The sequence below is a fragment of the Rana temporaria genome, chromosome 9 (genome assembly GCF_905171775.1).
Source record: "Rana temporaria chromosome 9, aRanTem1.1, whole genome shotgun sequence".
NCBI classification, from domain to species: domain Eukaryota; kingdom Metazoa; phylum Chordata; class Amphibia; order Anura; family Ranidae; genus Rana; species Rana temporaria.
In genome coordinates, this window is record NC_053497.1 from 109,554,788 (window position 1) to 109,569,042 (window position 14,255).

Here is a 14,255-nt window from a genome sequence, read left to right on the forward strand (position 1 = left end):
TTACACTGACCCTCTCCTGCTATTAGAGTGCCCCCCGTCTCATTACACTGACCCCCTCCTGCTATTAAACTATTAGAGTGCCCCCCTCCTCCTCTCGTCACACGGCCCCACCACTCACACAGGTTGGAGAAGTCTCCTCTCTGTCTCCTGTGTGTACGCTCAGTGTGTATAAAGCATTGTTTGTTGAAAATGAACACAGCTCTGAAGTGGCTCCACCCTTCTCTCCCCTCTGACAGCCAATATTCATGAGTGGGCAGTCCTGTGAGTGACAGTTCCCCTGTCATTAGACTGCCCCGCCCCTTCTCCTCCCCCTCATGCTCTTCCTGATCACACTGTAGGACAAGTTTCTTTCTCTTATTTTTGTTTATTTTGGGCAGATTTGTCGGGTCTCTGAGGTCCAGGATGCCAGGCTCCTTCCTGTAGGTGCCCCTAGGAGTGGGTGATAGATCCCTGGCACCCTACCCTGCACTCTCTGCCCTCTTCTCCCAGCCTGCCTTCTTCTCCTACCTCTGTAATGTGACTTCCACCTTTCACCTGCTCACCTGTCTACCTGGCTTGGTTCCTGTGCTTAGCCCCGCCCAGTAACGGTGACATTTCATACTTTGCCCATGTCTCAGGCGTGTAGCTGTGCCAGTTGGTCCCCTCTCCCCGAGCACTCCCTCACTATTGGAAATTATTGGACAATTCCCCACATCTGACCAGTTTGTGGCTCTGCCAGCTTTGGTCTCGCTGTGCTCGGGTCCCTGCGATTTTTTACCCCCCCCCCCGTGCTCAGGTCTCACCATGGATCTGTGGTGGGTATTTTGGTTGGCCGTGATTTTTCTGGCCCCCCTGATTTTAATGGGAATAAGCACCACGTTCAAATTCCATTTTAAAGTCGTTTGTTACTGCATTCTGTGCCTTATCCTGTCTGCGCTGGCAGCGCCAGTGTGTCTGGTGAAAAACGGTGGCAGGACGGTGGACAATATGAGGTAAGTGGAACTTTTTAAGCTTTTAATTTCCAAAAGGTCAATCCAGCCAAATATTGTAGATGGAGTCCCCACCGGTGTCTTCTATCTGCCGGGGGCTCTAAGGCCCTGGGCACCCTAATGATCCCACCAGGGACAGGATCACTGAAGTATCATAGGCCTCCAGCTCCGCCCACCTCTGTGGTCCAGCTTCAGCAGGGATGGTGGAAACCCCTTACAATGTTCAGGAATTCAGATACGAGATCTCATCAATGTGGCCCCCAGAAGAAACTATCTGGTGCTGAACACTGAAATCTCTCGTGTGTCCCTTGAATCTGTCATATAAAAATATTTGCAGATCAATAGCCCTCCTTTATAACAATATTGTAAATTTGATATTTTTTCCAAAAACTTTTTTTTTCTCTGAAATGACAGTGGCCATACACTATACAATCTGATTGTACAATTTACAATATGAGGACAAACCTAAACAGGGCTTTCAGTTTGTATCGATTCAGGCAGGCCCTAGTACTACATAGTTAATGGTAGATAAGGCTGACCATAGATGCCTGTGTTCTTTTTAATCAGCCAGAGCGCCGATCAAAAAAAAAAACTGATTCCCCCATCCACACAAGCTGGGCAGACGGCGGAATCCTCCCCGCTGTCACATTGTATTCTGACAGCATGGACTCCTCAGCTGTCAGAATAAACAGATCAGTGGCTGCAGCCAACTCATTTACAAAACGTTTCCAACGGTCCCATTCAACAGAAGTCGATCGTTGGATTGAATTCACTTGCCATAGATGGATCGAAAATCGGCGGATCCCTACTGGGCCAGCTGAATTTCAATCCCTCTGTAGGCAGCATAAGGCTGACCAAACGCTACACAATCTGATTGTACAATCTGCTTTATCCACCATGTATTGTAAGGCCCCTTTCATACGGGGTGGACTCAGATTAGATCGGCAGTGGATCTGTCCGCTGATCAGGTGCCCCTGTCATGTGAAAGGGGCCTTAAGTAGGGTTGCCACCTTTTCTTCATGTTAAACCTGAACACTTTAGCGGCACTCAGCAATTATTTTTTTATCGTATAAACTATACATATATTTTGCTATTAAATAACATTTCTAATCATATGAAGTTAATAACAGGAGTCCCCCTTTACATCAGAGTCCACAGAATTCCCCTTTTACATCTGAACTCTCAGAGTTCCCTTACACTGTAAGGGAGGACTCAGCAGACGCTGATGTAAGGGAGAACTCTGGGGACTCTAACATAAGGGATGATGTAAGGGGGGACACTGTAGCCTCTGGTGTAGAGGGGAACTGATGTAAGGGAGAACTCTGGGGACTCTAACATAAGGGATGATGTAAAGGGGGACACTGTAGCCTCTGGTGTAGAGGGGGACTGATGTAAGGGAGGACTCTGGGGACTCTAACATAAGGGATGATGTAAGGGGGGACACTGTGGCCTCTGGTGTAGAGAGGAACTGATGTAAGGGAGAACTCTGGGGACTCTAACATAAGGGATGATGTAAGGGGGAACACTGTAGCCTCTGGTGTAGAGGGGAACTGATGTAAGGGAGAACTCTGGGGACTGTAACATAAGGGATGATGTAAGGGGGGACACTGTAGCCTCTGGTGTAGAGGGGAACTGATGTAAGGGAGAACTCTGGGGACTGTAACATAAGGGATGATGTAAGGGGGAAAACTGTAGCCTCTGGTGTAGAGGGGAACTGATGTAAGGGAGAACTCTGGGGACTCTAACATAAGGGATGATGTAAGGGGGAACACTGTAGCCTCTGGTGTAGAGGGGAATTGATGTAAGGGAGAACTCTGGGGACTCTAACATAAGGGATGATGTAAGGGGGAACACTGTAGCCTCTGGTGTAGAGGGGAACTGATGTAAGGGAGAACTCTGGGGACTCTAACATAAGGGATGATGTAAGGGGGGACACTGTAGTCTCTGGTGTAGAGGGGGGAACTGATGTAAGGGAGAACTCTGGGGACTCTAACATAAGGGATGATGTAAGGGGGGACACTGTAGCCTCTGGTGTAGAGGGGAACTGATGTAAGGGAGAACTCTGGGGACTCTAACATAAGGGGGGACACTGTAGCCTCTGGTGTAGAGGGGAACTGATGTAAGGGAGAACTCTGGGCACTCTAACATAAGGGATGATGTAAGGGGGGACACTGTAGCCTCGTCACAGCACAATGGCACAGTGGGGGAGATCACTGTACTAACAACACTTGTGTTAGTACAGCACTCTGTTAGTGTGTACCCCACATTAGGATCTGCCTTTTTGGATACAAATTGAATGGATTGTTTAGGTTTGTCCTCATATTACATCATTTTGGTAAACCTAAAGGAGATTGTACAATTTGATTGTATAGTGTATGGCCAGCAAAAATCGAGATATAATAGAACTGTTGTTACGTTGTGATTACCTTGCGGATCTTTATACATGATCATCACTTTGGTCACTTGCAGGAGATGGGTACGATTTGATTGGATGCTGCACTTCATTGTAGTCTATGACCAGTCCCCTCTCTGTGTCTTGAAGGAAGCCCTTTAGGATGTCTGTCTCCTGCCTTCACCCACATTCCAGAGGCTGTGCCAGTTCCAGGGTTGGTGCCAGCTTGACGCTGGCCCTGGAACTAGCACTGCAGTCACCTGTGACCGGTAATAACCCTCCTATCAGGTCCTCCTTTATGGCTCATGAACTCTGCATGTGCGTGATAGTAAAACTAAAAAAGAATTAGGGTGGATTTACTAAAACTGGAGAGTGCAAAATCTGGTGCAGCTGTGCATGGTAGCCAATCGGCTTCTAACTTCAGCTTGTTCATTTAAACTTTGACAAGAAAACCTGGAAGCTGATTGGTTTCTGTGCGGAGCTGCACCAAATGTTGCACTCTCCAGTTTTAGTAAATCAACTCCATTGCTGGCGGCAGAGGCGGCTCTAGGCTTTGTGAGGCCTTAGGCAAAACTTGACATGGGGCCCCACTCCCGCCCATAATGGGGGGAAAAAAAATGGACAAGAGCCTCTTCCCCACAACCCTGGCCGGAGGTTGTGGGGGTTTGTGGGCAGGGGGCTTATCGGAATCTGGAAGCCCCCTTTAACAAGACGACCCCTAGATCCTGCTCTTTAATAGCTAGGGGGCGGGGGCCACCCAGTGATGTCACCTGGTGAACCCGCCCCCTTGTGACGTCATTGACTGAGGGCATGCTGGGTGTCATTGATGTCACAAGGGGTGGTGTCACGATATTCACTGGTTGTTCGGGACGCTGGGCTCTCACCGCTGCCTGAGCACAGCAGCGTTAAGGTCCCCTGTCCCTCAAAACTGGAGCAATGCATTGGGCAAGTTAGGCGGCCGCGAGGCCCCTGTGAGTGCGAGGCCTTAGGCGACCGCCTAATTTGCCTAATTAAAGAGCCGCCTCTGGCTGGCGGGTCCCTTCCTGCTGGCTCTGGCAAAATCCCAGCAGTGTACGGCTCTGCCAAAATCCCAGCAGTGTATGGCTCTGCCAAAATCCCAGCAGTGTATGGCTCTGCCAAAATCCCAGCAGTGTATGGCTCTGCCAAAATCCCAGCAGTGTATGGCTCTGCCAAAATCCCAGCAGTGTATGGCTCTGCCAAAATCCCAGCAGTGTATGGCTCTGCCAAAATCCCAGCAGTGTATGGCTCTGCCAAAATCCCAGCAGTGTATGGCTCTGCCAAAATCCCAGCAGTGTACGGCTCTGGCAAAATCCCAGCAGTGTATGGCTCTGCCAAAATCCCAGCAGCGTATGGCTCTGCCAAAATTCCAGCAGTGTATGCATAAGTGTGCGCAGCCTATTGCATTAGGGTGTGCACCCCAAAGATCAACCATATTTGCATGTGTATATACAGTATTCTGATGGTGTAAGCGGAGCCGTGGACGGTGTCAGTAGGGCAGTGGATGGTGTCAAGCTAGATATGTAAATAACCTGTCACTCAAAGCAAGGAGAGAGAGAAGGACTTTGTATTTAGACAGGGTTTTATCTGGAAGTCTGTTAATTTTCACTGAACAATAAAAGAGGATTGCTCGGAGCTGGAATAACTCTGTGTGGCAAGACTGGGCACAGATGATAGGAAATCTTATACTCTACATTGTGACATCAAAAAAATATGTTTTTTTTTGGTTTTACATCCACTTTAATTCTGATTTTTCGAACTAATGCATTTTTTAACAAAACAAAATAAATAAAAACGAATTAAAATAATAATAATAAAAATGAAATTCCGAAACAAAATATTTCAGTGTGCACATGTCTAGTGGGTACATTGGCAGGTGTGCATGCACCCTCCAATGGAAGCATGTAAACGCACATAGACGCAGGTTTTTCAAGTGTTTTTCCGGCATTCTCAATAAAATCTATCGGGCCAAAAAACGCATGGCTGTTTATGGGAAAGACACGTAATGGAGAGATATTAGGGCTGCACATCCCGGAACAAACAATATATAATAAATAAATACGCATGATCGTGCCCCAAGGTTGGCGTGTAAGGAAAGTGTCCTGTTGTGTGGGTACTCTGCTCCTTTAAGTGGTTGCTTCTCCATTGTTCGCTCCCATTTTCCCATTTTCTAGCTCCTCTTTGTGTCCGCCTTCAGACGAAGTAGAACATATTTTCCTCTGTAAAAGATTCCACTGCAGTGACTCCGGCATGATTGATCCGATGATTCTGCTCTCTGTCTTGCTGCAAATCTCACCGCGGTGCTGAACCGGAGGCCTGGCACACCGCTTCCTAAATCTCCCGGCCTCAGCTGGGGCACAGGGCTGAATTATGAGCCTCAGCTTTGCCATTGCTAAAATTTGTGATTGAACCAAAAGTTTTTTTTAGTTGTGGATAGTGTGGAGAGAAATTAGAAGACCTGTTAGGTTTTCATTGCCATCTATGCTCCTTATTTAGAGATGGAGAGTTGCCCTCTCTATTTGTCCCGGTGACTACGCTCACTGAAGGTGAAAGGTAAATAACATCCCACATTTTGGGTTGTCACCATGTAGGCAGGTTGAAATGTACAGTATGTAACTTTTCGGCTCAGATCCAGGGATTTTGGTTTTGGCGGGCCCACCTGTGCTATCATTAGAGTGGCCAGCCAAGATCAGAGCGTGCGGCGAGGTTGGAGAACAGAACGGGGACACCTGTGAGAGACGAGTGGCGCTGAGGTGACCAGGAGTCACGGACCACATCCAAGTCATGGACAATGCCTATGTGGACTCTTACCTTTGTGAAGGTATACCTGGGCACTACGCTATTTTAGGGCCAGTTCCCACCATAGAACCACAGTCCGGATGCGCTCCAGATGCCATTCTGCAATGCGCGTTTTTGATGCATTCCAGTGCGTTTTTGATGCAGTCCAATGCATATTTTCTCCCTCTTTTTTGAACCACTTCAGCCCCAGAAGGATTTGCCCCCTTCCTGACCAGGCCATTTTTTTGCGATACGGCACTGCGTCGCTTTAACTGACAATTGCGTGGTCGTGCGACGTTGTATGATAACAAAATGTACCGTATTTGCCGGCGTATAAGGCAACCAGGCGTATAAGACGACCCCCTAATTTTATTTTTTTAAAGATTTTTTTGCCTGTACTCACCGTATAAGACGACCCCCATTCCGATGCTTCATATTTCTTTCTTCTGGAGCCATAATCTTCTTCATTCTTGCTGGAGCTGGAGCCAATCACGGTGAGCGATGTATTCTATTAATGAATACAAAGCCTGCTTGGATTGGCAGAGGCTGTAACATCATCAGCCCACGCCTCTCTGACTCTCAAAGCCAATCTGTATGTAGGCACTCGGATTGGCAGAGGTTGTTACCCCAATCCGAGCAGGCTCTGTATTAATTTGAATACATCGCTTACCGGGATTGGCTTAGTGATATATACTGTATGTAGCCAAAGCTACATACAGTATTACCGCACATCCAGCAGGCATCCATGCAGCTGACCCGGCGTATAAGACGACCCCTGCTTTTTGGCCAGTTTTTTTAAGTGTAAAAGGTAGTCTTATACGCCAGCAAATACAGTATGTCCTTTTTTTCCCCCCAATATAGAGCTTCCTTTTGGTAGTATGGTAGAAGTTTCTCTGGCTTATGCCACGTACACACGACCGTTTTTAATGTCATGGAAAAAAATAAGTTTTTCTCGACAAGTCTGCCTTGCATACACACGATCGTGAAAAAAAAAATACTCGAGCAAAGCGCGGTGACGTACAACATGCACTATAAAGGGGAAGTTCCATTTGGATGACGCCACCCTTTGGGCTGCTTTTGCTGATTTTGTGTTACCGCGTGTTAGTAAAAGTTTGGTGAGAGACGATTCACGCTTTTCAGTCTGTTACAGCGTGACGAATGTGCTATCTCCATTACGAACGCTAGTTTTACCAGAACGAGCGCTCCCGTCTCATAACTTGCTTCTGAGCATGCACGTTTTTTTCTCGTCGTCAAAGCCCACACACGACCTTTTTTCACGATGTGAAAAACGATGAGAAAAAATAGAGCATGTCCTACATTTTTAATGGCCTGCTCTGGAGCCTACACATGATCATTTTTAATGACCAATTTAAAAAATTGCATTTTTCACGTCATGAAAAACGGTTGTGTGCACGCGGCTTTACGGTTTTCACCGGCTCGCCTCAGAAATTATCTGACAGTGCGGCCAGTTGGTCACAGAGGCGATGAAGGACTAGATTGTCTTTGGTGGCCTCTGTGGCCTTGGAGGACCAGAGCGACATCATGATGTCCCTTCTGGTCCAGGGTGGAAGTCATTTTTTCTTTTTCCTAAAGCAAAAAATATTTTTTTTTTCCTGATCTTTTGCTTTTAAATGTATAGAGATTTGGGGTCTTTTTAACCCCAGATCTCTCCATAAAGAGGACCTGTCATCCTTATTTTTATTATTAGTGATGTTTTCATTTCTTGTAATAGGAATTAGAAAATTAAAGGAAAACTATAAAAGTAAAATAAATATGAATTTTTTTTTTATGTAAAGTGCTCCCATCCAGGGGGGATGGGAGCACTTTACATAAAAAAAAATTCATATTTGCGTGCTTGCACGCAGAAGCAAACGCATACGTAATTTGCGCACGCAGATGTAAATGGTGTTCGCCCCACACATGTGAGATATTGCCGCACTCGTTAGAGCAAGAGCAATAATTATAGTACAAGACCCCCTCTGTAACTCTAAACAGGTAACCTGTAAAGGCGTTTAAAGTGTCACCTATGGAGATTTTTACTGTAGTTTGTTTCCATTTCACGAGTGTGTGCAGTTGTAAAGTGTGACATGTTGGGTATCTGTTTACTTGGCTTAACATCATCTTTTATATTATACAACAAAGTTGGGTTGTATATTGTGTTGTTTTTTTATTCATTTTAACAAAAAAAGTTACAAAAACATTGCGTTTGAAAAAACGCTGCTCAAATACCTTGTGACATAAAAACCTGCAACGATCACCATTTTATTCCCTAGGGTCTCTGCTATATATATATATATATATATATATATATATATATATATATATATATATATATATATATATGTATATATATATATATGTATATGTATATATATATATATATATATATATATATATATATATGTATATATATATATATAATAATTTTGTTGCAAAAAATACTGATTTAAACTTGTAAACAAAAAGGGCCAGAAAAGGCCTGGGCTTCAAGTGGTTAAACTGCCCCTACACTGTTAGATTTATTTAGTTCTGCCTGCAGGCTGAGCAAGAAAATTGTAATGGGTTCCCTAATCCACACTATTCAGCCAATGGACAAATCTCCTGCTGTGCCTATTGTATTCTGATAGCCCCATTCAGTTGCCAGAATATCCAAACAGTGGCGGTATGTTCTGCCAAAAATGTTCAATTATTTAACCAAACAATGTCTGGCAGGAGGGGGCCATCAGTGCCACCAATTTAGCACATTTCAGTCAGTTTATCAAGAACCAGCAAAGAATGTCCTAGTGTGTGGCCAGCTTTGGGCAGTTGTTTCCATTGGAAGATTTCCCCTCGCCTCCTCTTCTGCCCATCTTGGATTGCCCATAGAGAGGCTGAATCTACCCCACGGGGACACCGACCACAATAGAGATTTTTCTTTTTGCTTGAATAGTTCCCGAATCACCGATCTGAAACAATTAGAAAGTCAGAGTGACACCGGAGCTCCTAATCTGCATAGTTGTTCTAGGTCAGTGACTGGGAAAGTGCTGAAGCCTCTGGATCAACATGACACGGTTCTCTTTAAATCAGGAATTTGTCATCTGTCATTCTGCGTCCGGTCATCACAACCATTGTTGCCGGGAGGAGCAGGCCCAGCCGGCTTGGGTGACCGTTGTTAGAGAGGAAGCTTTTTGATTGTTTTCGGTAACGTAGAGTACTTTGTGAGATTGGGACATCATAGACATCACCTGATGGGGGGACGGGGTTAACTGAGCCTATCACTGTCAATCACATCTATGATTACATCCCACTCCTAAGGCCCCTTTCACACCAGCGGAGACTATGTCCATTTTTCATCCATCCATTTTTGGATGAAATACGGACATACATGTATCCCTATGGGATAGCGGGTGTCAGTGGATGAACATCCGCTGACACCCGATCTCATCGGTCCCCGCTATGGTCTGATTCTGCAGACGGAGAAAAACCCTACTTTTCCATCCACAGGTAGAGAAAGGGGAACTGCCGCTCTAGGTGAGTGCACTCAGCAATCAGTGTCCTCTCAGAAGCGTGGGTGCAGGCAATGCACAAAGCGAAGACCGGAGAAAAGACTGGACAGCCGCACTTCCACGAAATTCTTAAAAAGTTGCTTTTAATTGTAAAAAATGGAAACAGCACTACAAGTCACAGCAGACAGTGGGGTGGATAGCTGACGCGTTTCGCACTGGGGTATCAGCGCTTAGTCATAGCTAATTTTAAGAATTTCGTGGAAGTGCAGCTGTCCAGTCTTTTCTCCGGTCTTCGCTACTTTTCCATCCGTCTGCGGATCGGGTGAACACGGACAGAAGGTCCGTGTTCATTCCGATCCCCCCAAAGAGGAGAGCGGAGATCTGACAGGGTGGTCCCTGTCATCTGCCGGCTCAGTGGGGATCAAAAATCAGCACCAGTGACAAAGTACAATCAGTATGATGTGTCCCTTGTGCTAATGTCTCTTCTGTTAGGTGAAATCCTCCTCTGTCTTTGCCTACACCCCCCCCCCCCAACCGCAATAATCTTCTGGTGTGGTGGGGGTTAACACAACTATATTGCTGTCACAGGCTCTCATCGAGAAAGCCTGATATGCTCACCCTATTCACCCAGCTCCTCCAATAATAGAAGCCATACTACAGCTTCTGTGAGTAAAACATGATCTATGAATGAAGGGAATGATTGAAAGGTCCATCTCCTCCATTCATGGATTTCTTTTCATTCATAGAAGCTGTAGTAAAGCTTTCATAAATAGAGCAGCTAGGCAGAAAGAACGGGCATATTCGGGCTCTATTGAATATTTCTACAAAAAAAAAAAAGGCATCACTTGACACTTGTCCCTTGTGCTGATTTTTCTGGTTTATATTTTGGCTGCACTTAGGCACTTTAAATCAGGGGGGTTTACAAGTTTTTGAAGAGCGAAGGCCGGTGATTTGGTAACCAGTTGCGGGCCACAATGAACTATGGTGTTTTACCACCCTCAAACCGCAAATAGAAACGAGCCCCTAGTGTCCTGAGCCCCCTATAAGTCTGCTTTCCCACTGATGCTCTGCGTTATACCTGCATCACAAGTGCAGTGCACCTGCGGCTTGCCTATGAGTTAACTGCACTGAGCCACAGACTTCTATTACATCTTGCTGGTGTGGTGTACTTCCAGAAAGTGCACCAAACCCACAGATTATAATAGAAGTCTATGGCTCAGTGCAGGTAACCCGCAGGTGCACTGCGCTGCCCTTGCGGATCAGTGTGAAAGCAGCCTAATAACCCTTTTTTTTAAGGCGTTTTAAACCCTCACAGTTTTTCACCTTGATGCATTCTATGCATTAATGTGAAAACCTTTTGTGCTGAACCCCCCCCCCCATCTTTTTCTTACCTGAGCCCGATCGTTCCAACAACGGGGACAAGCACAGCAGCTCCAGCTGTTGTCTCGGTTCCTCATTGGATTGATCGATAGCAGCAGGAGCCATTGGCTCCCACTGCTGACAATCAAATCCAGTGACACGAGAGTCGGGATTGAGTCCTGTTATATGTGTCAATGGATGCAACAGCAGGACTCGGAGCACGCCCGCACCAGTGCCCCCATGGAAAGCGGCTCTCTGTGGGGGCACTCGAGAAGTTGGTGGGACTAGGAGTGCCACAGGGGTAACCCGTGCACAGAGGAGGTAAGTATAACATGTTTGTTATTTAAAAAAAAAAATTCGAAGCTTCACAATATGCCTATTGCAAAGGTATAGTGTATGTGATGTTTGATACAATTACCTTTTCCTCCTCCAGCTTCTGCTGGCATTGCTCTTCAGTCTGTTAAACAGGTCCCAGGCAAAGCGCACTTGGTTTCACTCCGCCTGGGACAGGAGCTGGCACTACAGGCGTAAGTATTGGCTTATGTGCCTTCTGCTCCCTCTGCCAGCTCTGATGCTCTGGAGTGGTGAGTTGTCAACCGGTTGATCGTGATCTGGGCTTGCCGACTCGCCATTCCATAGCATGGGCTCTGCAGGCCATGGGTTGAGCTCTCTTACTTTAAATTATATCCAGCCTACCCTTGCATAGTTGTTGGTAGATCTAAAGGAGATTTTACAATCAGGTTGTAATGTTTGTGGTGAGTAGTGGTGCTGGGTGAACGGTTCGGCTCGAGCATGAGTCTGGGAGGGTTCGTCCTGAAGGGTCTTTTATGAACTCCGTTTTTCTCTTTCTTTTTTTCAATAGCCGGGTGCTGCGAAATGCAACCGCAATTCAATTTACCGTATTTATCGGCATATAACACGCACAGGCGTATAACACGCAGCCTAACTTTAAGAGTCAGGAAAAAAACTTTCCACAGCCCCCTGCCTATAACATGCAGGCACAGTTTACCCTCTAACTTCAGGGTAAAAAAATGAGTGTTATATGCCAATAAATAGAGTAAATGTGATTTGATTCGTTTTTTTCCTATATAAATTTCATTTTTGCTGCAACATGTTCTATATATGCTACAGATGCGCCACTTTACAGGTAGACTAAGGGGACCCCCCAGGCACTATACTTCAAGTAATTTTTAATTGTTATTGTCGCACTTTAGGCATCATTATTAAATCCCTGCATTGAAATATGTCCCCCAGGGCAATTTCCAGACCCCCATACCCCTTTTATGGCCAATAACTTGCATATAAGTCTTAAAAATGGGCACTTTTGATCTTTCCTGTTCAGCTCCCATAGACTTCAATGAGGTTGGCCGCTTGGGTTAGAACTTTTCGGCCCATCTCTAGTGGTGAGTTTAATTGATACATTGTCTGTTATGCACCTCCATGTGTCAGGATGGTTAACAGCCCTGTGAAGCACAGCATAGAGAAGGAAGGACGGTGAAACTGTAAAACTTGGCATCACCAGCATCCCTGTTACACGTGCTTCTACCTGATGGAGTCAGAGCTATAAACTATGCAATAACTGTTCATCCACATTAAGATTGATAGGAATTTTATATGCCTAGCATAAATCTTCCGACACTTTCCTGCGCCTAGTGATTGGAAGCTACCACATGCAGCCTGTCGTACTAGTGAATGGATGTATGTGGCCATACTCTTGTAAGCGCTGATGCTTCTTCGCCTTCCCATTTAGGCTGCATTCACACTATAACGCGGCATATTTTGCCGTGACAAATTGCGGCGTATTGTACCGCGATTTGCCGCGTCAAAATGGGTCGTTTTAACCTTTTTTTTTACAACACATTGTTGTCTATGCCGAACGCTGAAAGCCGCCTGAAAAAAAGGGTCCGGGACTTGTTTTCAGGCGGCAGGCGTACGGCGTTTCGGCGTTCGGCGTGAGATGTGAACCATCTCATAAACAACAATGTAAAATCGCCCCTCCAGCGGCAAGAGCGTCAGGTGTCGGGCGTAAATAGGCCAAGGTGTGAATGCAGCCTTACGGTGCAAGCATCAGTGTTTCCAAGAGTACAGCTGTATACAGCCAGTCACTTGTATGGCATTCTGTATGCCGCATATGGGGCTCCCTGGGTGCAGGAAAGAGTTGGTAGGCCTAAAATGGGACTTTAGGCAAGAAATGAAAACAGCACCTTTGACCTGCTTTGTCTTTTATACATTAAAGTTACCTACCTACCTGCCTGTTCGCCTCTGTACAGTGAGCTGCGAATGCGCAACTCATTGTAGACATTCGGCAGTGCTGAAGAAACTCCCGTGTATGTGTGGAAGTGACATCATCCCTGCCCAGCAAATGAAAGTGTCCGTTTGATACCCAGAAGCTGGTCACTGGAAGATGTCAGCGGTCAGCAGGGAGGACCAGGACGTTGCATTGCCGGAGCCAAGGTGAGTATAATCCTGCTTTAGGCATAGCATAATGCCTATACATTTCGTGTGTATGAACTCTAAACCCTGACAGGACTTCTGACCCTTCACCACTCTGAAAAAATACGTTTTATCTTCTGTAGATACAGCGGGTAAAATAACACGTCACCATTTTTCTAGGTATATATATTTCTAAGCACTGTGCACATTGATGCTACTTTGAAATCATGCTACTTCAATTGAAGTAGCGCAGCGATTTCAAAGTAGCAAGGTCAGCGCGATTTCAGGTGCTACATGATAGACATCTGTGTGGCTTCATGCATTGTATGCTGAAAACTGCTCCACACCGTGATGTTCCCACCTCCAAGCTTCACTGTTGGTATGGGGGTATTTTTGGGGTGATGTGCAGTGCCATTTCACCTCCAAACATGGGGCCAGATCCACGAAGCGCGGCGTACTTTACGGCCGGCGTAGTATATCTCAGATACACTACGCCGCCGTAACTTACAGCGTATTTCCCGTATTCTCAAAGAATTTGCACCGTAAGTTACGGCGGCGTAGTGTAACTGTGTCGGCGTAAGGGCGCGCAATTCAAATGAATGATATGGGGGCGTGTTTTATGGTAATACGTCTTGACCCAACGTAAATTACGTTTTTTCTGAACGGCGCATGCGCCGTCCGTGGGGGTATCCCAGTGCGCATGCTCGAAATTCACCCGCAACAAGCTAATGCTTACGACGTGAACGTCATTCTACGCAAAGCCCTATTCGCGAACGATTTACGCAAACAACGTAAAATTTTCAAAATTAGACGCAGGAACGA

At 45.9% G+C, this 14,255-nt stretch overlaps 1 protein-coding gene across 1 annotated transcript in view; it reads left to right on the forward strand.

Annotated features, from left to right (window-relative positions):
* The first annotated feature begins 283 nt into the window (after positions 1-283).
* Positions 284-14,255, forward strand: part of AGPAT2 (1-acylglycerol-3-phosphate O-acyltransferase 2) — a 70,553-nt gene continuing 56,581 nt past the window's right edge. Inside the window, exon 1 of the mRNA XM_040324105.1 lies at positions 284-971. Within this exon, the coding sequence (XP_040180039.1) occupies positions 784-971 (188 nt within the window). The 5' untranslated portion in view covers positions 284-783. The remainder of the gene's footprint in view (positions 972-14,255) is intronic.